This window comes from Nycticebus coucang, chromosome 8 (assembly GCF_027406575.1).
Source record: "Nycticebus coucang isolate mNycCou1 chromosome 8, mNycCou1.pri, whole genome shotgun sequence".
NCBI classification, from domain to species: domain Eukaryota; kingdom Metazoa; phylum Chordata; class Mammalia; order Primates; family Lorisidae; genus Nycticebus; species Nycticebus coucang.
In genome coordinates this window covers 7,654,718-7,681,938 of record NC_069787.1, presented here as the reverse complement: position 1 = coordinate 7,681,938, position 27,221 = coordinate 7,654,718, and the positions used below count along the sequence as shown (strand labels likewise).

The window sequence follows — 27,221 nt, the reverse complement described above, 5'->3', positions numbered from 1 at the left end:
TTAAAAACCAGAAAAAAGAAGACAAATGGACATATAAAAATGCTTATTTTGTCCTAATAAGATACACATTTACTGTGTATTTTGTATGTGAACTTTAATTTTCTATCTCATTTATTCCTGGCAAAGCCCCATAAAACACGTAGCAGCATTCTCAATTTTACGAATGGGAACATGGAAACGAAAAGGTAATTTGCCCAAGGTCCAACTAGCTCTTAGTATCGGGGTAGCGACACTGTGGGAGATTATTTTACTCTACTTTGCAACATCCTCCATTTCCCTTACTTCTTTAATGTCTGCATATTACTTTTCATCATTTTGTCAGACATGGTGATCTGACAAACGTGAATGGAGAGGAGAACTGCCTGGGTTAACTTTCAACTGTGTAAATCCTTATCTTTTATGCACAGCCTATAAATGGATTCCATTACTTTTTGAAGGGATAAAATGTCCTCACCCTCGGAATCTAGCAGGGCTGGCCTTGAAAGGAAAGATCAGTCTGTACCACCACTGAGCTCTAGGTATTTCCATCACCTCTCTTTCTGTATGCTCGACAAACAAAAAGCTGTTATTTAGACAGCAACTTTCTCAGAGGACTGTATTTTACCAAAATATAAAATAATCCAAATCCTGCTTTTAAAAGAATAATGATATCCCATGATTAAAAGATCTAATAAAAAGCACTCTGGGCTCCCCGAGAACCAGGATTGAGGCTTACTCATCTCCGTATCCGCAGCTCCTTGTGTACTGGTTGGCACACAGCAGACACATCAGTAACCGTCTGCTGAATTGAATTTCTCCGACTGCTGTGCAGCAGAACCAGCTCAGCCACAGGGGACGGTAAGCAAATGGGCCTATTACTCGCTTCAGAACAAAATGAATAAAATCGTGGGCACAGCATGAACCAGCATCTGATCATAAGAATCAATTCTTCTTGTCTTTAGAGATCTATTTGCAACAAAACATAGGGACTAAGAAAAACTGACCGCGGCTTTCATTTTATTGCCTCTACTCATGGTTTTAACTCTTGACTGTTCTATCCAGAGAACTGCCAGTGTCACACAAAGGCAACCAAAAGGGTGATTTCTGTTTGACTTCGCGAAGGGACAGGTTCAGAGGCTTGCCAACTACCTGTAGGTGGCCTTCTCTGTGACCCAGGCATGCAGTCAGGGACCTTAGTATGGACGTGTGGAGGTGGGGGCTGTGCAGCCCAGGAACCTGAAAGGCCCTGGCTTTCAAGTCTGGCAACGTCCCAGGGTGATGTGAGTAAAAATTCTTAAAAACTTTCTGAGTCAGTTACTTTCTTTGTAAAATGGCTTAAGAATCATACTAGCCTCACAAGGGTGCTTTCTAATTTAAATGAGTTAAGGTATCAGAGCATGCTTTGTAAGGAGCAAAGCAGATATTTCTGTTGTTATGATATGCACAGAGGATGGGCATAGGAAAGAGGGTGGAAGAAGCCCGAGTCTCGGAGATGACTGGCTAACTTCTCCCCTCTACACTAATTATAACAGTGCTGTCCTTCTAGCTCCATGAATATTTGGGTGGCCACAGGCTGAGGATCCCTCATTTGAACACCTGAAATCCAAAATGCTCCATCATCTGAAACTTTTTGAGTTCTAGCATGATACCACAAGTAGAAAATTCCACACTGGACCTCATTGGGTCACACATATTATTAAAAATATCCTATAAAATTATCTTTAGGTGATATGCACAAGGCATATGAAACATAAATGAACTTCATCTTTAGACCTGGGTCCCATCCCCAAGAAATCTTATTGATGTTTGTAAACATTATTGATATATGTAAACATTCCAAAATCTGAAAAATTTCAAAATTCCAAATATTTCTGGCCCCAAGCATTTCAGATAAGCACTTCATCTCTCTTTAGCTCTCCAGCCCCAGCCAAAGACTGATCTACTCTCCATTTCAATAAATTTGCCTGTTCTAGACACTTTATATACGTGGAATCATAGAATACACGGTCTTTTATGACATGAGCAAAATGTTTTCAAGGCTCAGCATGTTGTAGCATGTATCAGTATTTCACTCCTGTTTATGGTTTAAATAATATTCCATTGCACAGATGCACCAACTTACAATTCCATGGTAATGAACACTGGGTTGTTTCTACTTTCTGGCTTTTCATTATGAATAGTGACGTTATGAATTTTCATGTGGACATGTTTTCACTTTTCTTGGGTATACACCTAGGAGTGGAATTGCTGAGTCATATGGTAACTCTGCGTTTAAATTTTGAGGAACCGCCTGTTTTTCATTTTACAACCTCACCAGCCACGCACGAGGGCTCCAGTTTCTCCATATTCTCCTCAATGCTCATGACTTTTCTTCTTTGACTGTAGGAGTACGCTGGCATCTCTAGGATTCTGACTGGGATTTCTCCAGCACTAATGATGCTGAGCATCTTCTCAGGTGTCTACTATCCATTTGCAGACCTTCTTTGAAGAGATGGCTATTCAAATCCTCCCATTTTTAAATTGATTTTTTTGTTTTACACTTTAAGAATTCCTCTTTTTTTTTTTTTAGAGACCGAGTCTACTTTATCGCCCTCAGTAGAGTGCCGTGGCGTCACAGCTCACAAGAACCTCCAATTCCTGGGCTTAGGAGATTCTCTTGCCTCAGCCTCCTGAGTAGCCGGGACTACAGGCACCCACCACAACGCCCGGCTATTTTTTTTGTTGCAGTTTGGCTGGGGCTGGGTTTGAACCCACCACCCTCAGTATATGGGGCCGGTGCCCTACTCACTGAGCCAGAGGGGCCACCCTATTAGTTATTATTGTTAATCTCTTACTGTGCCTAATTTATAAGCTAATCACACCTATGGGTATGCATACATAGGAAAAAATATAGTATATACAGGGTTCTCTACCCAGTTTCAGGCATCCACTAGGGGTCTTGATACCTCTGCAGTAATGAAAGACTACTATATTTTCTTTATTTATTTACTATATTTAACAAAAATAACTGAGGTAGTACTTCTAGGAGGCAGTCTAATTACCATTTAAAATACATTCTCAATTTCAAAACCATTAAGAAAAGAGTATAGGGCGGCGCCTGTGGCTCAGTCGGTAAGGTGCCGTCCCCATATGCCGAGGGTGATGGGTTCAAACCCGGCCCCGGCCAAACTGCAACCAAAAAAAAAAAAATAACCGGGTGTTGTGGCGGGCACCTGTAGTCCCAGCTACTTGGGAGGCTGAGGCAGGAGAATCGCTTAAGCCCAGGAGTTGGAGGTTGCTGTGAGCTGTGTGATGCCACGGCACTCTACCAAGGGCAATAAAGTGAAACTCTGTCTCTACAAAAAAAAAAGAAAAGAGTATAATTGTGATGGATGTGTTGATCAGTTTAACGTAAGCATTTCACATTGTATATCAAGTCAGTACACTGAACCCCACAATGCATCAATGTATACAGTTACGATTTAATAAAAACAAAAACAAATAAAAAAAATAAAAAAGAAAAAGGAAAAAAGAAAATAAAATCAATTCTCAAAAACAGCTGCATGGCGATTGCAAGAGGGACTTTACCTAACAATTGCAATCAGTGTAACTGGCTTATTGTACCCTCAATGAATCCCCAACAATAAAAAAAAAAAAGAAGAAAAGAAAAAAAAAACAAAAAAACAGCTGCATGGCTACAAAAAAGACACGGAACTGTACTAATTCACACATGAAAGAGAATGAGATGAGGCTAAGTTCCTGATGTGCCTGGTGATACAAACTGAAATTCCTTTTTCTCTTCCATACTTTGGAGAAAACAAAGTAGATGGGTGTAGGGAGAGGATGGGAAGAATCTGGTTCACCACAGTGGCTCAGGAAGGAAGCAACATCGCACTGTTCATCCATGCATGAAGTTTCTAATGAGCACCTAGTCTGTGCCAGGGACTACATCAGCATGGGGACAGGGTGAGCCAGACTAGACAGAAATCCCCGCCCTCCACATTCTAGAGCACCTAGTCTGTGTCAGGGACTACGTCAGCATGGGGACAGAGTGAGCCAGACAAGACAGAAATCCCCGCCCTCCACATTCTAGAGCACCTAGTCTGTGTCAGGGACTACGTCAGCATGGGGACAGAGTGAGCCAGACTACACAGAAATCCCCGCCCTCCACATTCTAGAGCACCTAGTCTGTGTCAGGGACTACGTCAGCATGGGGACAGAGTGAGCCAGACTAGACAGAAATCCCCGCCCTCCACATTCTAGAGCACCTAGTCTGTGTCAGGGACTACGTCAGCATGGGGACAGAGTGAGCCAGACTAGACAGAAATCCCCGCCCTCCACATTCTAGAGCACCTAGTCTGTGCCAGGGACTACGTCAGCATGGGGACAGAGTGAGCCAGACTAGACAGAAATCCCCGCCCTCCACATTCTAGAGCACCTAGTCTGTGCCAGGGACTACGTCAGCATGGGGACAGAGTGAGCCAGACAAGACAGAAATCCCCGCCCTCCATATTCTAGAGCACCTAGTCTGTGTCAGGGACTACGTCAGCATGGGGAGAGAGTGAGCCAGACAAGACAGAAATCCCCGCCCTCCACATTCTAGAGCACCTAGTCTGTGTCAGGGACTACGTCAGCATGGGGAGAGAGTGAGCCAGACTAGACAGAAATCCCCGCCCTCCTCTTTCTAGTGGTGGGACAAAGATCAAAGACAAACCAACCAACAAACTAGAGATACGGTGTGTCAGACTGTGGAAAGTGCTATGGAGAAAACAAAAGCAGGTAAGGATAACAAGGCTTGGTGGCGTAGCAGAGGGAGGTCAGGGTAGGCCTCCATGTTAAGCCAGAACTGAGGCCTACAGAGGGTGGAGGTTTGGCAGGGGAGTTCCAGGAGAAAGTGACCCAGGTGTGAACCAGGAGTGACATAGAACAGTATAAGGTTAAAAGAGAGGGTCCTAGAATTAAGAGTCTGGGTTCAAATCCTAGCTCAGTACTTAAGAGCTGTGACCCATTCTCTGGGCTTCAGTATCATCAAAAGAAAAATGAGAGCACAAACATTGATCAGTTTATAGATTTCAGGGATTAAATGAGTTACAATACCTAACACACAGTACCTAATTCAAAAACTGTTTTACCCCCTCAGAAGAGGTGCATTATTAGAAATTAGCAAGTGACTAAGTACAAAGAGTTCCAGCTGAGGCTGCAGCAAAAGCTCAAGCATGCCAAGCCAGACCAAGAGGCTTCCAATTTCCTACAACAGTCAGCTCTCCAAATGCAGATCCTCCAAGGACAGGCGTGGAGTTTTGGATGGTTGACCATCATAGGGCAAATCTTAGCAGCTTTAACTTCAGAGAAAGTTTCTTTACTGCCTTTTACCAGAATCAGAAATCAGAAGTGGAGACGTTTACTCACACTTCAGAGTGCTGGCACGCACCCTCCCCAGAGTCACCGACTGGTGACTTCCCCACTCTTTGTCTCATTCCTAGAAGTAGCTGACCTGCGTTCACACATAAACAAATCCATCCTCTTTCACACGAGAGTGCTTGAAGGTGTTTTTCACTCCTTAAGGACCAAGAAAGGCCTTGAATTGGGGCGTTCAGGTTTAAACTCACCTGATCTAAGCATTCTGCTAATTTTGAGAGGCATTATTTATCAACGTTAACAAGTGTTATAATTTGTGTAACTGACTATAATTCCACTTTGGAAAACACATCCAAGGAACTCAGTGCCCTCCTTTGCCCCTTCCTGTACCAAAGTGACTTGTATGGAGTGATTTGCAGCAGTTTGTTAATACGACAGTGATAAATCTGTTTGCCAATGATCACCTCAGCGTCCATCCCTCCTCAACAACTTAGCAAGTAACAGCTTCTCATCCTGAGGAAAACCTATGCATGTAACCAACAATAAAACCTAAAACAATAATATAAATAATTTCTTTTTTTTTTTTTTTGCAGTTTTTGGCCGGGGCTGGGTTTGAACCCGCCACCTCCGGCCTATGGGGCCAGCGCCCTACTCCTTTGAGCCACAGGCGCCGCCCATCCCGGCTATTTTTTGGTTGCAGTTTGGCCGGGGCTGGGTTTGAACCTGCCACCCTCGGCATATGGGGCCGGCGCCTTACCGACTGAGCCACAGGCGCCGCCCCCAATATAAATAATTTCTGAGCACTACCAATGAAATAAGCTTATATATATATATATAAAATCTCATTGAAAACTTCATGAGATATACAGGTAAACACTCTGGACTTAGTTTTCTCATCTGTGAATAGGAGCGACTAACAGCCCCCACATCAAAAGGCCGTTGTCAATATTTAACTGGTTCCCACATCAAAAGTACTGAGAGTAGTTCTTGGGCATCCAATGATAAATACTATTTTCTCCTGCCACGGGCCACAGACCTCAGGCCCATCTGCTGCTTCTGCCCTGAACGAGCCAGGTTCTTTCATGCCCCCTGGCCTCTTCCACACGTGTGATTTTATAGGCCTACTGCTGAGTCACCGTCACTGCGTATTTACCGATGTGAAGTTCCTTAGAGCAGAAGTTCTACCTTTAGTTATTTATCACATGAGATGCTCATTCCCTTGATAATGTGAAATCAGTATCACTGCCTAAAATTGGTCGTTTTAATAGCTTGTACTTAGATACGAAAGTTCGACATGACCCTTTAGAATTCCTCTGGCTTCTTTCCTGGTCACTTAATTGCTGACTTCCAAGAGTAACTACAGGATTATAAAGCTTTCTCCTCCCCAGTCTGGCAACTCCATCCTCCACCTACTCCTTTCTCACCCATCATTTTTAATAATGCTGCCATAAATACTGACCCCCAGGGCAGTCAAAGTGTCCTTAAATACTACATAAAACATGAAGGGTTGTTTTTACTACTAGTAATACTGGTAGATCTTGCGTCTGCCTAAGTAATTACTGGCAAGAACTAATCCAAAAACATGAAAAAACACTGTTTTCTCTGTCTGTTTCCCACTCTCTCCCAGGAGAAGATATATTAAACTTCACAATTTAGGGACTACATGTAATCACTCAACTGAAAAAAAGGGAAAATTTCAAAGTTATTAAACAAAAAGACTGGTGGACAATCTATGTTTTGGAATATTCTGAGGGTTAGGAGATTTGGGCAGTTTGCTGAAGGGATAGAATCCAATTAATTCTAGAATACTGAGTTCTCAGAAGCCCAGGAAAGTTAGGAGAACCCGCCTCATCAACACAGTGCCTGGGGCAAGTCTCATACCCATGAAAGAGAGGAAGGTCCTTTTCTACCCTCACGGCTCTAGTCTAGTTCCAGCAAAAATCATAGAACTGGTTGAAAGCAAACTTAAAACCTGCCAACAGGTGAAAGCAGTTAAGCCATTTGATAACTTCCTTAGTCAACGTTCAGAACTTACAGAGAACTCCCAGAATCCGCCCATCAAATGCTGATAGTGACTAGAAGTGGAAGATTGGAGGCGTGGTAGTGGGAGGGGTAAAGAAGAGAACAGCCCTGAGTCTTCTCCCACAGCCAACCCTTCATAAAAGGCTTCTTTCTGTTGCATCTTTTTTTCACAGGGGACTATTACAAGAGAGAAGCATGCTAATAAAGGGCTGCCTTTCCCCACACACTGCTGCCAGGCCCACCCGTTCTGGTCCATGCCACGCCACTCTTTGCCCTCTGCCTTTTGCTGGAGGCCAGGGGTGCTGCCATGTGAAGCTGGAAGCAACCGAAGATGAAGGCTACTTTACTGCCTTTCTCTCCCATGCTGTAGTTATGGCTGCAGCTGTGCTTGGTGAATTTTGAAAGACTGAAGAACAAGAACTCTTAAGGTCTTTCACAGCATTAAATTTCCATGAAATCTTATTTGTACTGAGATTCCGAGAATAAGTAAACTGCTTTTGCAATGCTTTTGAGCATAAGGTTCTTTGACTCATACTTAAAATTGGGAAAGAGGATATTTATTTAAGACAGTGGTTTGCAAACTTTTCTTAAAGTAGCAGACTACTCTTTTTGCAAGTAGGATCTTACGCGGAACCTTCCTGTATTAAACAGGTTAAGCGGGGCACTCCTCTGGCCGCAGCTGGGCTGAGGGGCCAGTTTTCTCAGTTCCCCCCTTGTCCTTCAAAGCAGCCTTGTGTTCCTTGAGGAACACAATTAGCTGAAAGGGAAAAGGAAAGGAAGTTAACCTTTAGATAAATAAACAAATAAATAAATGAATGAGGAAAGGAAAGCTTTTCCTTAATGTGGAGTGGAAAATCACCACTTTGCAACCATCACATTAAAGACTGGTTCAAACGGGAATAATCCACAGTCCTGGTTCTGTGAACCCTCAACAAATCCCCAACAATTAAAAAAAGAAGGGAGGCGCCTGTGGCTCAGTGAGTAGGGCGCCGGCCCCATATGCCGAGGGTGGCGGGTTCAAACCCAGCCCAGGCCAAACTGCAACAACAACAAAAAAATAGCCGGGCGTTGTGGCGGGCGCCTGTAGACACAGCTGCTCGGGAGGCTGAGGTAAGAGAATCGTGTAAGCCCAAGAGTTAGACGTTGCTGTGAGCCGTGTCACGCCACAGCACTCTACCCGAGGGCAGTACAGTGAGACTCTTGTCTCTACAAAAAAAAAAAACAAATAAAAAAAGAAAATTGGGGCACCCTGAACAACAACAAAAAATAATAATAATCAATGGATTATTATTTAATACAGGAGGGAAAGTCTGATTAGAAGCAGGATATTTACACGATCTTTATCCAAATGGACTGCATAGAAGGAATAAAATGCTGTCTATACCAGGACAAACATTACTGGCTCACGGGCTTCAGAAACATGCATATCAAGTAAGACAAGGAAAGGCTGAAGAGGTGACAAGAGACACTGTGACTAAATACAATGTTTGATTCCTGACACTTTCACATACGTAAGGAAAAAAGATGCAATACAGACACGTTTGGACAACTAATATTTGAAATACAGACCGCAAATTTGATACAGTCATTGTATTGTTTGAAATCAAACAATCATGTTTGACTTCCTGAAGTTGATAATTGTATTGTGGTTAAGTAAGAGAACATCTTTATTCTTATGAAACAAGTTGAAGTACAGCTTATGGCCTAATGGGGACATGGTATGTGTGCCCTACTCTCAAACTGTTCCAAAAAATAATAGCGTATTTACACACATTGGAAAGCAGTGGTTCTCAAAGCAGGATCCCTGGAGGAGTATCAGCATCCCTTGGGAACTACTTAGAAATACAAATTCCTGGGCCCCACTCAGACATTCTAAATTAGCTGTGTGGGGAGAATCCAGGAGTCTGCGTTCTAACTTGAGCCTTCCAGGTTGTTCAGATAAAGGCGGAACTTTGAAAGCCATTGATGGCTTGACACCCGTGGCTCAAACTGCTAAGGTGCCAGCCACATACATCAGAGCTGGCGGGTTCGAATCCAGTCTAGGCCCGCCAAACAATGACAACTACAACCAAAAATAGCCAGGCATTGTGGCGGGCTGTGGTCCCAGCTACTTGGGAGGCTGAGGCAAGAGAATTGCTTAAGCCCAGGCATTTGAGGTTGCTGTGAGCTGTGATGCCGCGGCACTCTACCCAGGGGGACAGCTTGAGGCTCTGACTAAAAAAAAAGCCACTGATACAGAGACAGTGAGAAAACCATGTGGTAAAATGTTAAAAGTGATGAATTTGGGGAAAGAGCAGATGTAAGTTTAAAATAGTGTTAGAATAAAAATTAACAACACGACAGAGTTCCCCTGCAGTACGTGTCGAGATGTACAGAGGACACCGTGGAAAGCAGGGAGGCACGTCACAAGGTTGGCGTAGACTCCTACACATCAAGTGACAAGGATTTACAACTAAGAACGTGGCAAGTCCAACACAGAGCGAGGAGCAGGATACGAGGACTGACAATTAAGTTCACAAACCCACTGCAGAAAAAAATTCTACACGACAGCCACCTTCGACGTACTCCCCTTGGACATCTGATGACCGTAATGACATTCAGCAACGAGGCATAAGTGCTTTTTCTAGGATGAGTTCATGAACTTAATTGCCAGATCTTGTATGCACATAGTCTCCAGGTAACAAATCTGCTTGCGGCATATTTGGGCACCAGCTGTACCAACCTGAGTAGGAGAGTCCAGCGATCTCTACAAAGAGGTCGTCTTCAGAAAAGCTTTCTGGGAGCATGAGGAAGGCAGCAGTCACCGCACTCCTCAGGTTTTTATCGAGGGCTGATCTAAGAGAGACATTCTCATTCATTGCTACAATTTTCACCTGAAAGAAGCAGAATATTCGGAAGAAAAATTCTAGAAGTGGAGCACTGCTCAAGCCATGGGTTCATGTGTAGAATGGAACTGTCCCAAGCTTTAGCCACTGAAGATCTTGAAATTTTAGTTCAGTTGACACAAAATAATTGTTCTAATAAGTAATCCCAGAATCTCCTGTTCTGTGCATAAATCAGGGAAATAATGACATAAGAAAGGACCAAAATGCCAAAGAAAACAAAATAAATATTCCTCTTAAAGGAGGAAACATAATCATGGGTTTCCACAAAGAATTAATGTCTTTTGGGAACTTTCAATATTTTAAAATTGTATTATCTCATTGTTCTTAATTTTCCAGTGGACAAAAGCATTTTACTTCTTCTTCTTTTTTTTTTTTTGCAGTTTTTGGCCAGGGCAGATTTGACCTCCGGTATATGGGGCCAGCGCCCTACTCCTTGAGCCACAGGCGCCACCCAAGCATTTTACTTCTTTATTTAGAATTTCTCTGTACTCTTACCCATATCTCCGGGCAGTTTATGTTTTATTTTGTGATTTCTAGACATGCTGATTTTGAACTTAACTAAGAAAAAAGGAAAGAAAATTAGCTATAGCAGAAAAAGCATGGATTTTGGAGATAGATTTGGGCTCAAGTCCAGGTACTTGCGAGCTGTGTGAGTCTCGGCAAAGCACTCAGCTTCTGGGAACTTAAGTCCTCATCTATAGAATAGTGGCATTTGATTTACATCAAAGAACTGACACAACGATTAAATAAAAAATGTGAAGTACCTAGTGTACTAGCAACTGTTTTGTTCAATAAAAAGAATTTTTTTTTTTTTTTGAGACATTGTCTCACTATGTTGCCCTCAGTAGAGTTCCATGGCATCACAGCTCACAGCAACCTTAAACTCTTGGGCTTAAGCGATTCTCTTGCCTCCGCCTCCCAAGTAGCTGGGACTACAGGTGCCTGCCACAAGGTCCAGCTATTTTGTTGTTGTAGTTGTCATTGGTGTTTAGCAACCCGGGCTGGGTTCAAACCCCTCAGCCCCAATGTATGTGGCCGGCGCCCTACCCATTGAGCTATGGGCACTGAGCCAATAAAAAGGATTTTCCTCCTAAATACACAGAAAAAGCTGCTATCTGTGACTTTCCCCAATCGATTAAAATATAAAAGCTCTAGTCTGGTCTAAGATTCTCAGTTTTAAAGATCACACTGCAGTTACGAGAATGTGTTCAAGTCCTACCTCCATCTTTTACTAGCTCTGTGACTATGAGCATAATTCCTTATCAGGGAATGAGGTTAAGAAGCAGAATCCAGGGCGGCGCTTGTGGCTCAGTGAGCAGGGCGCCGGCCCCATATGCCGAGGGTGGCGGGTTCAAACCCAGCTCAGGCTGAACTGCAACCAAAAAATAGCCGGGCGTTGTGGCGGGCGCCTGTAGTCCCAGCTGCTCGGGAGGCTGAGGCAAGAGAATCGCTTAAGCCCAAGAGTTAGAGGTTGCTGTGAGCCGTGTGACGCCACGGCACTCTACCGAGGGCGATAAGGTAAGACTCTGTCTCTACAAAAAAAAAAAACAAAAAAAAAACATACATTAAGCTGAGTTTGGGGGCTCATGCCTGTAATCCTAACACTCTGGGAGGTGGAGGCAGCGGAGTTTAAGACCAGTCTGAGCAAGAGCAAGACCATCTCTACTAAAAATAAAAAAATTAGCTGGGCCTTGTGGTGGGTGCCTGTAGTCCTAGTTACTCAGGAGGCTGAGTCAGGAGAATCACTTCACCCCAAGTTACTGTTAGCTACGCTGATGCCAAGATACTCCAGCCTGGGGCAACAGAATATGCATAAAAAAACAAAAACAGGGTGGTGCCTGTGGCTCAAGGAGTAGGGCGCCGGTCCCATATGCCGGAGGTGACGGGTTCAAACCCAGCCCCGGCCAAAAACCACAAAAAAAAAAAACAATCTAGGCCTGTGGCTCAGTTGGTAGGGTGCCAGCCCCATATACCGAGGGTAGTGGGTTCAAACCCAGCCCCGGCCAAACTGCAACCAAAAAAATAGCTGGGCATTGTGGCAGGCTCCTGTAGTCCCAGCTACTCAGGAGGCTGAGGCAACAGAATCGGTTAAGCCCAGGAGTTGGAGGTTGCTGTGAGCTGTGTAATGCCACGGCACTCTACCGAGGCCATAAAGTGAGACTCTGTCTCTACAAAAAAAACAAAAACAAAAACAAACAAACATATTATTGGGCCCAACCATGAGTTTCTACTTCAGTCGGTTTGGTGAAGCTTGAAAATGTACATTTCTAATAAGTTCCCAAGTAATATCCATGGACCACATTTTGGAAATTACTGCTGTAATGTACTCAGAATTGCCAAATTGCTCTTCGGAGAGGTTACACCAACTTACACTCCCACATTAATCTTTTATAAACATCATGCTGCTCAGATTTTCTATTCAAAGGGTCAGGTGCAGAAGGCCTATGAAAAACTCCTATATCTGAAATGTATTCACCATGGCTAAACCATTCGGTACTGTAAACACATTTACCTACTATTCTAGAAAACAAGGCATGTGTTAGCTTTTGTCAAATACAATTTCTGACAAAATCAAGACGGCACATGAAAGACAGTTTGAGAAACTCCGAAAATTTTATTAGAGCAAGGAAAGAGGAGAATGATGTATACCCCTAGGTACAGCTTATCGTTTTTCTTTTTTCACTAATTGTAAAGAGCAGTATTATAAAATATATAACTATTTTACAAATCAGGCCTAAGAACGTAAATTCTTTTACCTTTCCTCCCTACTTTTTGTCTGAGGGAGTATTTGTAACATGCAAACCTCACATACAGCAGGTAAGCCACTTGATTCAAGGCCATCTCCTGCTTCCTTACAGTTATGAGGACTTAATAGACCTTAAGCATTTCAGCTCTTGGGTGAGGTTAGTACCATCTCAATCAAAGGAAAGACCAACCCAGAAACATGACTTGCCTAAGTTTGCAAAGCAAGGTGATGGCAAAAATCAGTGTACCACCACAACACTCAGCAAATCCAGCTTTAAATATTTTGAATTATTCTCATATATTGTTAAGAATATATTCTGGATAAGTTCTTATTTTAAAAGATAATTAAAACAAATTTTAAGATCCTATAATAATTCCTAGGTCTATTCATTGAATAACTTCCCCAAACTGTATACAGTCAACCCTCTATAAAACCATAAAATTATTTCATGAAGTAGCAATGAAAATAATTTTATGATTGGGGGTCACCACAACATGAGGAACTGTATAAACGGTCGCAGCGGTAGGAAGTTTGAGAACCCCTGCTCTATATCCATGGGTTCTCCACCTATGGATTCAACCAACCACAAATGGACAATATTCAGAAAAAAAATTTTTTCACAAAATTCCCTAAAGCAAAACTTGAATTTGCTGCATGCCAAGTACTACGCTGAATCCACCTGCAGTGATGTGTAGATGTTATATCGGTATTACAAGTCTTCTAGAGATTACTTAGACTATTAGGGGAGGGAGGATGTAGGTTGTATGCAAATGCTACATCATTTTATTTGTATCAGAGACTTGAGTACCCTTGGATTTTGGTATCCAAGGGGGGTACTGAAACCAATCCCCCACAGATACTGACGGATGCCTGTGTTCTACACTGAATCACGGATCTAGGAGGGCAACCTCTCATCTTTTTTTTTTTTTTTTTTGTAGAGACAGAGTCTCACTTTATGGCCCTTGGTAGAGTGCCGTGGCCTCACACAGCTCACAGCAACCTCCAACTCCCTTGCCTCAGCTTCCTGAGTAGCTGGGACTACAGGCGCCCGCCACAATGCCCGGCTATTTTTTGGTTGCAGTTTGGCCAGGGCCGGGTTTGAACCCGCCACCCTCGGTATATGGGGCTGGCGCCTTACCGACTGAGCCACAGGCGCCGCCCTCAACCTCTCATTTTACTGATGGGAAGACTGAGGCCTAGAAGCAGTGGCCCATCAGACAGAATCCAGTTCTCTAATTTGTCCATTACTCTTTCCACAATCCTGTGACGCCTCCTCTCCCCTTCCACATTGGCGTTCTTCATCCTCACTCACCAGGCCTTTCTCAACAATTCTCTGCCCACACCCAATGAATTAGAAGCTCTTCTGAGATGCTAACAACTCAAACACGTTAAAAAAAAAAAAAAAAGAAGAAGTCTAGGGAAATTTTCCTAGTTAACAAAATACCACTTGTTCTCCAAGAAAGTTGTTCTACTTGGATTGCAAGAAAGTCTGTTTGCTAAGAAAGTGAAAATAAAAGCATCCTTACTCAAAGGAAAAATGTCAATTCAGAAGACTCTCCTACTGTGCTGATCTGGTTCTTCAACGAAAGGTGAACTAGGCGCTTGTCTCAGCAGCACTGTTATTTGTTGTTCAGAATGAAAAGCCAGTGAACTCTTGGGACACTGCCAGAGAGGCCTGGGAAAAAAAGAAAGTCCTCAGATTTGTGAATAGCTGTTTGTATCTGGTTGGGAATGCCCTGATCTGAACTGCATAGATAACATTAGCACTACTGCCAGGGAGGAAAATCTTTACTGGACAGAGAAAGAGGCAATGGTTGAAGGGACTTTCAAAGGAGAGATTTGTGAGTACCTTTCAAGACAGAAAAAAAGAGAAAGTCACATGTGGTCTCCTCTATAACACAGTCACAACTGAGAGACTACTTGAATTGCAAAGAGTGAAGTTTGAGTCACAAAGAACACAGCACTACCTAGTGTTCAAACCTTCAATCAGAACATCTCCATTCCAAATGACCAGGAGGTTTAACTCCTCTAAACAGTCACTGCTTGCGGATGAAGAACTGACAAACGCCAGAGCCACATGAAACCTCATTCATTATGTATTTTCTGGACTGTGGGCTCTTTGAGGACAAGCAATGTGGTGTCTTATTTTTTTATTCCATTGGCATACACAGAGAATAAACTTGTTTGTCTTTTGAATAACTACATGAATAGCTCAATCTTTGCATTTCAAAGGCTTAGAGGCCCAAACATTTGCTCATAGGAGGGTTGAGCCAAAATCACTCCCAGTTCAGAGATCTCTTACAGCAGAGGAATTTTTTTATCCACAAAAATCAATCAATAAAGCTACAAAATGGTGATAGGTGTACAACTCCGTGAATATACTAAAAACCATTCAATTATTTGCCTTAATTGATTGAATTGTATGGTATGCAAGTTGTATCTCATTAAAGCTTTTATAAAAAAGGCTATGTTACTAGCAAAGAAAATATATTGCAATAATTAAAATAAAATCCTCTTAACAAGGTGGCAAAAATACCATTGCATGTTAATGTGGATGCTTTAAAAATTCAAGCAAAACTATCACTATACTCTAAAAACAATGTCAAATACAAAAATCCAAAATTATATCAAATTCATCAGGAAAATGACTATTAATATTACTTCAGAGGTTTTTTTTTTTTACTTAAAAAAGACCAGCCACTATGTTCCATTAAATATACTAAATTCCATGGTTCTCTACTTGGAAAAATATTAGCAAATGACTCAAAGTTAAGGCTGTACTAGAAATAAAAAAGGGTGTATCGTCAATTACAATGTAAGTTAATGGTAAAGTATGACAGAAATTTAATTTACACTCAACTTTTTCCAAAAATGTCCATCTTTTTAAGCAAGACACTTCTTTATTTTCCTTTTAAAGACTTAAATTGCTAGTGATTGAGAAATTTTATTTCAATTTCTAAGATGCAAGATAATTTTGAAGCTTTAGACAGTATGATTTAATGTAACTTCTTTTAAAAAATACATAAAGACAAATAATTCATACTTATATTCTTAAAATTCTTTAAGACATTTACCCATTTTTCTTAGACAAAATGCTCCCACACTTTCTTTTCATTGGCTTGTTTACCAAGTTTGACTAATCTTTGCTGCCACCTAGAGGTAAAAATACCTTGTGATTCATAAGCTTTGAGAAGTCTGGCTAAGGGTGATTTCCACAGAGCAGGAGGGTGAGTTAATTTGCCCATTTATCATTTTCAATTTATTCCCCATTTATACGTTCAACACTTCCAAGTGAATTTTAAGATAGTCTAATTTTCTTGTGCTAGAAGCTTAATAAACCTGAGGGATAATCATTGCTATCAGCATTTTCTGATTCGTTACCTGGTTACCAGTTAAACCAGTTGTAGAAATGAGAAATTCATCTATTTGATCTATCATATCATCTAACTAGATATGAAATTATTTCAGTAAGCCTAACACATATAGTGAAGTACAAACACCTTACGAGTTTGACAATTTTTTTGTGAGACAGAGTCTCACTCTATGGCCCTCGGGAGAGTGCCGTGGCCTCACACAGCTCACAGCGAGCTCCAACTCCCGGGCTTAGGCGATTCTCCTGCCTCAGCCTCTCCAGTAGATGGGACTACAGGTGCCCGCCACAATGCCTGGCTATTTTTTTGGTTGTTGTTGCACTTTGGCTGGGGCTGAGTTTGAACCTGCCACCCTCGGTATATGGGGCCAGCACCCTGCCCACTGAGCACAGGCGCCGCCTGAGTTTGACAAATTTTTACATATGCATATGCCACTGCCCAGGTCAAGTGTTTCTGGATACTTTAATGAGCAACACTATTAAACTGTATTAAAGTGCATCAGTAAAGAGATTTTTATGACTAGAGTCAAGTGAACTGAGATTATATAAATCTCTAATTTTTCCCATAGCTGATTATAAAAGGAGAAGCAGCAGCATTAAGGGAGATGCCTGAGAACAATCAAAGGACCCTCTCCTGGAGCTTGACGTTTTGTCCTTGTGGGATGTATGTGAGATTAGGAAGGGAGGCAAACACAGTTCTTTTTTTTTGTTTTTTTTGTTTTTTTTTTTGGCCGGGGCTGGGTTTGAACCCGCCACCTCTGGCATATGGGACCGGCACCCTACTCCTTGAGCCACAGGTGCTGCCCGCAAACACAGTTCTTAAACTATGTGAAGACCCTCTCTCAGAAAATAATCTATCTGGACAAAGGGTGATACCTGCAAACATTTGTTTAAGTCAGTCCCCCTCTTTTTTTAAACCTATTTTCTGTTTGCTTTCTTCAGGGAGGGGCCTACTCCCTACTGACTTCTTCTTTTTTTTTTTTTTTGTAGAGACAGTTTCACTTTATGGCCCTCGGTAGAGTGCCGTGGCCTCACACAGCTCACAGCAACCTCCAAATCCTGGGCTTAAGCGATTCTCTTGCCTCAGCCTCCCAAGTAGCTGGGACTACAGACGCCCACCACAACGCCCGGCTATTTTTTTGTTGCAGTTTGGCCGGGGCCGGGTTTGAACCCGCCACCCTCGGTATATGGGGCCGGCACCTTACTGACTGAGCCACAGGTGCCACCCCCCTACTGACTTCTTTAGTGGTAGCCCCAAAGGTAAGAAAGTAATGACAGGGTGTGGCCACTGGCCCTAGGGAGATGAGAGGGATCAGAATACCATTCCACCTTGGAATAACTGCCTGGTCCATTCACTTACTCAAAAGTTCCAGAACACTTACCAGTGCACCGTCCTAGGCACCTGCAGGATACATCAGTAGGCAAAAGGTTCTCCCCTTGGCACTTATGGCCTAGAAGAAAACGTGATCTGGGTGGTGCTGAGAGGCACTCCACTGAGGTCCTGAGCACCTCCTCCGCCACCCTCCCCATCCCAGGGGATCAACTCTAAGCCTCATCCAGAGACGCACTGAATCTTCAGAGAACAGCAACAGGGTGAATATGCAACGATCTATCTTAACACCAAGCACTTCCGACACTTAGCATGTGGAGCTTTCCTCACAACCACCATACCGATTCTTCAGCTCTCCAGACACCAACGTGGTGTGCTACAGTTAAATTCAACTGACACTACTAGAGTTAGAGTTGGCTCCCTAAGGTTAAGGGCTCAGTTCCACAGATGTCCTCACTTCAGACACCAATCACAAGTCCAGGTCTCCTGCACTTCTGACCAAGCAGCTATAAATAAGGGGGCTCCCATGACCCTCTGCTCTGGTTTGATAATTTGCTAGAATGGCTCACGGACTCAGGAAGACATTTTACTTTATATTTAGTGGTGTGTCATCAAGGATACAACTCAGGAACCGGCCAATGAGAGAGACACATGGAGCAAGACCTGAGGGGGAAGGGACCGCGTGGAGCTCCTTAAGCTCTGTGGGCTTCTAGGACCTCGATTCAGCAACCTAGCATTTAGTCGTCCAGCAACCTAGCAGCTCTCAGAATCCTTTTGTTGAGGGGGTTTTATGGAGGCTCCACTGCCTAGGCCTGACTGATTAAATGACTGGCCATTGGTAATTAGCTCAATCTCCCCTCTCCTCTCCCAGACAGTGGCAGAGAAGGGAACCTGAAAGTTCCAACCTCTCATCAAGTGGTTGGTTCCCAAGCAACCAGCCCCCATCCTGAATCTGTTTAGGGGCCCATCAAGAGTCACCTTATTAGCATAAATGTAGGTATGGTAGAAGGAGACTTGCTATGAATGACAAGACCAATCATTTAGATATTTAAGAGCTCTGAGTAAGGAACCAGAGACAAAGACCAAATATAATTTCTTCTTATGTCACAAAATTGCAGGGTAATATCTGGATATTGTTTGGCAATAAACTGCACAGGAGTGAAAGCAGTCTGAAGCTCATTTCTATTTCTTGAAGTTCCATCTCATTGCAATCTAATGACCAAAGTCAAGTCTGGTTCAGAGAGAAAAGGCATCCCTAATTACGCGAGCTTTGAAACACTCACCGGTTTTTGGAGTCGTCCAGCAACATACAAGTTATTCCAGTTGAGGAGATCTTCAATCAGGATACTAGTGCTAATAACCCCATATTTGATAAGCTATAAAAGAAATGGACATAGAAAAGAGTGAAACACGATGTTGCTTACGAAAGTACAAAATAAAATAGATCAAGTCCTTGATTTCCAAAGGGGCTCAAAATGCCTACCTTGTGTAAACACACATCTCAACCAAAATCTTTCAGAGGTTTTGTCTCCCAGACTGATCTGGCCTCTAAGGTATGTGAGGTGACCACTGTTTTGACCTTGGTCCATGTGATGTTAAAGGTGGGTTAGCCCTCAGGTGCTGTCTAGTATTGGTCTTTCATGAACGGGATATACAAAACTGGTCCTTCGCCACAGACACTTGAGAAGAAATAATGTAGCTCATGCTTCTCATTTAAGAAATAAAATACCTGAGGCCTAGAAGGGTAAATGACACGTCCAAGGCGGCACCCACAGTAACAAGAGTCAGAGCGAGGTCCCAGAATTTCATTCCGGTCTTCCAATGTTCTTTTCATTACAAAGTACAATAAATTTTCTTTAATTAAAAGTTTTCACTGATGTCCTTTTACAAAGTGAATTTCTCTTTTGCTATTGACTATTTCAAACACTTTTATAATTACAAAGCAACATACACAAATAAAACTTCTTTATCAGTGCTAAATGGAAGAAATTATGGTCAAGTTCAAACATAATTTGTACAAACCCTAAATGTGGATTTCCCAAATCACAAAGTCCAATTTGCTGAACTTCAGTATCTGACAAACAGCATTCTCAGGCTGCAAATAAAGTAACTAAAATTTTTCAATTAAAAAGTATAGTTCTTTAGCATATAATTGCTGGATGCCCAAACATCTGGTTACTGGAGCTTGTAATGCTGTTGCAAAACTAATTAGAGATAGGTTGAACATAATACTATTTATGAAGAAAGAACAAAGTTACGTGTTCTGCATGACTGAAGTGGAAGGCTGTGCAAAATAACTACCTTCCTCCCTCCACTCTGAGGGCAGACCTGCAGAAAGCCCTTCTAGCTGCAAAGAAGTAATAGCTGGGAGGTAACGGAAATACCAATGGCCTGATGTCAGGGGTTCTGTCACTAACCAGCTGTAACATCTTATGGAAGTCATTTCCTCTCTGAACCTTGGTTTCCTCATCTGCAAAATGTAGGTCAAGCTGGACTGGACCTCAACCGGAAAAGCAAATCTCCAGCCCACAGGATATGCAGATTGTCACCCGTCAATCACAGTATTTATTCTTTAGCCAAGTTCAAAGAGGTCTTCAAATTCTTCTCAAGTCAGTATTCCAACCCCTACCCTTTAAAGTATGAACCTTTCACTAGTAACATGAGCATCACCTGTGAGCTTGTAAAACATACAGAATCAAGCTGACCGATGAAGAGCAAAAAAAAAGGCAGAATCTCAGTTTCCACCCCAGACAAACTGAATCAGACACTGCATTTCAACAAGATCCTCTGGTAATTCCCACGCTGATCAAAGTCTAATAGCTCTAAGCTCCGCGCCTGTAGCTCAGCGGCTAGGGCACTGGCCACATACACTGAGGCAGGTGGGTTCGAACCCAGACCAGTTCAAACCCAGCGCCTGTAGTCCCAGCTACTTGGGAGGCTGAGGCAAGAGAATCACTTAAGCCCAAGAGTTTAAGGTTCCTGTGAGTTATGATGCTACAGCACTTTATGAGGGCAACCCAGTGAGACCTTGTCTCCAAAAAAAAAAAAAAAAAAATCCAATAACTCTACGTTATCAACAGCAGAGTTGCCACAGTAGGTGAAATCCATAAATCCATACATCACCCCTAGCCCAGCTAATCTCTAGGATGCATTTGATTTAGACTTCTCATCGGTCCTCCTAGGCTGGGGTCCTGCCTAGCTCTTGGTAACCCTCTTAAGAGACTGGAGTGCTTTCTCTGAACGACAGTTGAGCTGGATTTTTGCTGTCAGACAACCCATCTGTGGGAATCCATGCAACTTACCTGTTCTCCAACACCCACTGTCAAATTCCATCTGCTGGCACCAAGAGGTTCCTGTCTATCACTTGACCCACAAGCTCCCAAACACTACAACATCTTCTTTATCTCCTTCTCCCTGGGGGTATCTGTTCCTCCTTCTAGATAAGATTAATCTCCACCCCAACCTTAAATTGGTCGGCCTACTCCTTCCACTGACCAAACCAATGGTTCACAAAGTGTGAGGCTCCTGGAGTAGCAGCTTCAACATTTTTTTTTTTTTTTGAGACAGAGTCTCAAGCTGTCACCCTGGGTAGAGTCCTGTGGCATCACAGCTCATAGCAACCTCTAACTCTTGGGCTTAAGTGATTCTCTTGCCTCAGCCTCCCAAGTAGCTGGGACTACAGTTGCCCACCACTGCAACGCCCGGCTATTTTTGTTGCAGTTGTCGTTGTTCAGCAGGCCTGGGCTGGGTTTGAACCCACAGCCCCAGTGCATGTGGCTGGCACTCTTAACCACTGAGCTATGGGTGCCAATCCCAGCTTCAACATTTGAAAGCTTCTTAGAAATGCAAATTCCCAAGCCCTAGCCCAGACCTACTGAATTGGAACTCTGGGGATGGGGCTTACGAAGCAATCTGTGTGTACAACAGGCATGAACTCCATAAGATTTTAATGCATGTTAAAACTTGAGAACCAACTGATCAAAGGCAAAAAATAAAATCAGTCACACCCAATCATCTTCTCACACTGAAATCACAGTCAAGGAGAAAGGGAGACTCTTGCTCTGTCTCTGGGTTCAAGACATCTAACAGACATGTGAAAATTTCCTGACTGTGAGAATATACATGTTTAGTATATGGTATTGGTATTCTAATAACAAAGGTTAATAACCACCTAAGTTAAGACAAAGGCCTGAAGTCACTTACCCTACCATCACACCTGACCAGTGAATTGTAGTAAACTCCAGCACCATAATTATTCTGGATGGATGTGATAATCCTGGGCCCCAAAAATTTTAGTAAAGAGTAGTGGCTCCTGTTTTTCTTAAGGTTCTTTGAATGCCATCCAACAGGGTCATCAACTGTGAACACAAAGTCCATCATGGCATTCTATAAGGTGAAGAAAAGAGAATGGTTTCAGTATTAATTCCTAGAAAGGCAACTATATAGAGCAAAAGGCTCTAAAATACTTAGCTATTAATAGAAGACCTAATGTTGTCCTCAGAAACTTATACGCGTCCCTGAAACCAAAGTGAGCTTTGTTTTCCTCAATAATAGTAAATACTTATTTAACGTGTATCAGCACTCTTCCAAACACTGCATATGTTATATAGAGTAACTCATTTTATCTTTAAAATAACCCTGCAAGGTAGCTACAGATACTATTCCAATTTTACAGGAAAGAAAACCAAGGTTCAGGGTAAGCTCTTTGCACAAGGACCCAGAGCTAAGGAGTGGCAGACCTAAGTCTGGCTTCAAATTCTATGTGCTAAACCACTACACTATATTGCCTTTTAAAGAAATGTGGCTAATTTTACTCCATGCCCCTTCCAGATCCTATTAACACCATATGGATAAATGCCATAAAGTATTGTGTAAAGAGCAATAAGTTACTTTAACTCTCACCCATGCACCAACCACTTACTGAATGCCTACCATGAGCTCTGATAGGACTTACTGTAAAAAGCTCAGAGTCCACTGGGAAGAACAGACAAGTTATTACTAAATTCACTTGATAGAGGAATGTAAAATGTACAAACGTCACTCAGAATGGAGGCTGGTCAGGAGAACAGGAAAGAGAAATGTGAGCCTTGAAGAAAGTGACAGTTTAACAGGCTTGGTGGTCGGAGAGGGGGCTGCACAGAGAAGGCTAACTAGTCACGTTCCAGGAAACTGCTCCTGTGGATATGAAAGCCCAGCACGTGCTGGGAGCTGCAGATTGACATGACTAGAACAGAATATATTTATGTGGTAGGAGATGAGAGCTGACTGCAGGGAGGAGAAACTAAGGGTGAGGAAAATCAGATACAAAGCCACTGCAAGATTTCAGGTGAGAAATGAAAACATATTAACTAAGGGGGTAGGAACTACGCTGAGAGAGATTTAGATGTGAAAGATCTATAGAGTGTTAACTTGAACGCAGGGAATGAGACTGAGGGAAAGAGAAGGAAGGACTTTTTCTGGGAGGGAATTCAGATCTGTTCTAAGGAAAACCTTTACGGAAAAATAAAGAAGTAACTCTCAGGAGGCCAAAGCTTGCTCTGTGTTTCCCACGGCATGACTCACAAAGTACTGGTGATACTTAAGATTTAGGGGGAGGGAGACAGATATACATGTTTTTTAAAAAACCTGTGATTATGGGCAGCGCCTGTGGCTCAAAGGAGTAGGGTGCTGGCCCCATATGTGGGAGGTGGCAGGTTCAAACCCAGCCCCGGCCAAAAATTGCAAAAAAACAAAAACAAAACTTGTGATTAAGTTAATGTACATTAGAAAAATGACTATCTTATGATAACCTATAATTTCTCATATGCTGCCAATTTAAAGAAAAAATTAATAGTAGTGTAGGTGGGAAACAGGAAATTGAAGCAACAGTATAGATCAGCCTCACTGGGAAGTGAACAGGTAAATTTTAACCAGAAGACAGATTACAGTCAAGTCTCCAGAGGAGAAGGCCCTATTGCAATCTGCACCCTGAATTCTGCAATCCCAAGGAAAACTGTATCCTTCCAGCTGTTGTGCTCAGCCAACTCTCATAACAATGCCTAGTCCTAGGCCAGGTGTGGTAGCTCACACCTGAAAATCCTAGCACTCTGGGAGACTGAGGTGAGGGGATTCCTTGAGATCAGGAGTTGGAGAACCTGTCTCTACTAAAAATAGAAAAATCAGCCGGATGTTGTGGCAGCCTGTAATCCCAGCTATTTGGAAGGCTGAGGCAGGAGGACTGCTTGAAACCAAGAGTTTAAGGTTGCTTCTGAGTTAGGCTGACACCATGGAATTCTACTTTAGGCACCAGAGTGAGACTCTGTCTCAAAAAAGAAAAAAAAAAAAAGAAAAAGAAAGAAAGCAAGCCTAGTCCCAAACAGACCCTGGCTAAATGAACTAAGCATGGGTACATAAAGTGGTCACCCACTAACTTTTGCTGTTACATTTACCAAACCTGCTCTGGGCCCTACACTAGTCTGTCAGCTTCCTGAAGTCAGATGATCATTCTGTATTTTCTCCTACAGCTGTAAACGTGACACTCAAACTTGGCTGCACATTAGAATCACCTGGGGCAGTTCTAAAATTCCCTGAAGGCCAAGCCTTGTTTTTTTTTTAAAGTTCCCCAGAAAACTGCAATGTTTAGTCACGACAAAACAATGAACTAGAACCTGACAACTATTTCTTTTCCTTTCTGCCATCTTGCATCTGCACCAGCTTTTCCCTTTGCCTGACAGCATCTCCCGCTCTATACTGGACTCCCATTTATCCTTCAAAATTCAGCTCACGCTCTCGTTATGCTAGGAACATCTCGGTATGCAGAAACTGTCGGGCGCCGCTTGTGCTCTGCTAGTTTGACACGTGGAGTGCAAGAAGGGACACGCTGTTCTAGGGGTCTGAAGAAATAAAAGGCCAAAGGGAACTCGTGAAAACTGGCAACACTCCAGCGTAGGGCTGACCCCGGCGCAGCACAAGGAGGGGCCGATCTACAGGGCCAGGCTCACCTTCTGGTCTGAATTTGGCCCCGCCTGGCGATACACCCCGGAGCCATAGGCGAAAGCCAGGCTCAACTCCTCGGGGAAGTGAGACAGGATCTTGCGGAAAGTCACCCCCGAGCTCTGCAGCGCCTGCAGCGCCATAGGCCCAAGGCTGAGACCCTTGGCGGAGCAGGGGAAAAGACAACCTGGCGGGGAAGAAATAACGGGACAGGTAGCCCAGGGTGGGGAAATGGAAGCAGGGGACCTCCCGAGGGGAGAAGGCTGAGCGAAGGGTAGGACTCCAAGGACTGGGGCAGCGGACGAGTCCGAGGCCAGGCCACAAAACGTAATCGGGCGACGCTCGGTTGAATTGCGGTGGTACCAGCCGGGCGTCCGCCCCTAGCCACGCCTCCTGCACGCACACGCTGTTCAAAGACGCAAGAGAAGGCGCTCGCCTGCGTGTGGGGACCGCGAAGGCGTCGCAGAGACCCCTGGTGGCCGGAGGAGTCTGCTGCAGGCTGAAGGACTGGAGCTGCGTCTTGGGCTAAAGGGCCCAGCAGAGCCTCAGCCAACTACATTGCTCTTCAGCGTTAAAAAGCCTTTTTTGTCGGAGCTGGTCTGCACAGCAGAGGTTTATTTGCCAGGTTGAATAGGTTTGGTTTAGGGAGATAGAAAATAGGAGAGCCTTTTGTTATGAGAATTTTGGAATTATCCAAACATAAATTAGGCTTGGTTCTAAGATATGAGAAGCCCTGAACGTAGGGGACCTTGCTCCATTTGCCAACTATATAATAGTTATATAAGTTTTGAATTAAAGAAAAGTTAAATAAAGTGGTTAAATCTGGGTAGAGAGTTTCTTAATTCTACTAGGTGGCGTAAGAAGCAGCCCAGAGGGAGTTAGGTGGGCTAGAATGGCTTGCACTCACGGCAATTCGTTGCAGAAATAAAGCAAATACAGCCAAGGTCAAAAGCTGGAAAGTCACTAGCAGAAAAGTTGCCAGAAGGAGAAAAAGTTACTAAAGGAGAAACTCTTCGCCTGAGGTCAAAAGGACCTGCAAAAGTAGAAGAAATGCCTTCTGGAGCCAAAGCAAAGGCAATTGAAAAGATCGACGACGTTCTTGAATTGTACATGGGAATTCGAGATGCTGACTTAGCTACCGAAATGTTTGAAGCTGGAAAGGACAAAAGTACTTCAGAAGAACTCAGCACAGAACTCAACAAAATTCTTGGAGACTCTGTATTCCCAGAAGATGTTGTTGTTTATGTTTGGAAAGTCATTGGTGATGCCAGACAAGGATGACTGTGGTAACCCCCCCCCCCCCCGAAGAAATGAACCATTCTTCTTATTTTTAAGAAGGCCCCATGAGATCTACTTCTGGGCACAATGATTAATATAATTAAGCTCTGGTTTAATTGTATGTGTATGGAGTTCAGTGTTTGAAATGTAATTTTGATTTCTGGGTACTTTTTAATGGAGTTCTTTTGTAGTATTCTTAAATCACCTAAAATATGAGCAATTTTAATATTCATTCAGAAGATTTTTAAAAGTTTTAAGAAGTGTTTCTAGAGAGAGGACTTTACTCCCCATTAACTCCCATGCTTTGATTTCCAGATATGAGTAGTTCTGTTGATGAATCTTCCTGTAATGAATATTAGAATTGGAATGGTGATTTGCCTCATGGCATCTTCATTTTGTTATACTGGTTTGAACAGGACATATTCAGGAGATAAAAATGTGAACTATGCCTCCCACAGGTCTAGAAGTGTGTTTCTATTCTTTGAGTAAGGGGAGGAAGATTCTTACTGTCTGTTGATTTCTGTGGCTCATGTTCTGTCTTTGTAAAATAAAGATTGAGTGATTTTCCAAAAAAAAAAAAAAAAAAGCCTTTTTTGTCATTCTCTCTCCAGCTCACACTTTCAGAAATGATTATAAAATCATGCGTGTGTGTTGTGAAAGACTTGGGGCAGAACCCCCCACTCTGCCCGGAGCTCTGACCACCCCAATCAACCACAAGAGACATCGCTTGATGCAAAAACGCAAGAGGATTTTTATTCCTGCATGCCGGGGCTTGACCCACAACTCTTTTAGAAGCCGAGGAGTCAAGCCCCGCACAGCAGTTTTTACAAGCTTATAAAGGCAAAAACTACAAAGTAGGTGGGAATAGCAGACATGGTAGGGGCTCTAACCATAAAGTAAGAGGGAGTAGACATAGCTGGGGCTCTAACCAGATAAGAAGAACTCTGGTTCATTATTCAACTGTCTTAAGATAAGATCAACAGTCAAATATTTGTCTTTAACAATAAACATTCGCTTTAGCTCGGGGAGCTATCTTCTGGAACAGTTACAAAAGGTCATATTCCTATGGTAGGGAGTGAGAGGTGGTCACATTCCTATGGTAGGGAGTGAGAGGTGGTCACATTCCTAAGGTAGGGAGTGAGAGGTGGTCACATTCTCATGGTAATATTTTCTTTCAGTTGCAGATTTTTATAATGAGGCAAAACCCACATAATATAGGATTAACCATTCTGAAATGTATAGTCATAGTGTTATGCAACCATCATCTCTATCTCATACCAAAATTGCAGATTTGGGAGATTT

General features: G+C 42.9%; 1 protein-coding gene across 4 annotated transcripts in view; it reads right to left on the bottom strand.

Annotated features, from left to right (window-relative positions):
* Positions 1 to 25,106, bottom strand: part of TAMM41 (TAM41 mitochondrial translocator assembly and maintenance homolog) — a 50,041-nt gene extending 24,935 nt beyond the window's left edge. Inside the window, exons 1-4 of one of the 4 annotated variants that reach the window (XM_053600412.1) lie at positions 24,650 to 25,106; positions 21,873 to 22,055; positions 18,953 to 19,045; positions 10,061 to 10,211 (exon numbers count right to left, since the gene is read on the bottom strand). In XM_053600412.1, the coding sequence (XP_053456387.1) occupies positions 10,061 to 10,211; positions 18,953 to 19,045; positions 21,873 to 22,055; positions 24,650 to 24,784 (562 nt within the window). In that variant the 5' untranslated portion in view covers positions 24,785 to 25,106. Of the gene's footprint in view, positions 1 to 10,060; positions 10,212 to 14,495; positions 14,627 to 18,952; positions 19,046 to 21,872; positions 22,056 to 24,649 lie in introns of those variants that run through there. The other 3 variants (XM_053600410.1, XM_053600411.1, XM_053600413.1) reach the window with 3 other exon arrangements.
* Positions 25,107 to 27,221: the final 2,115 nt, after the last annotated feature.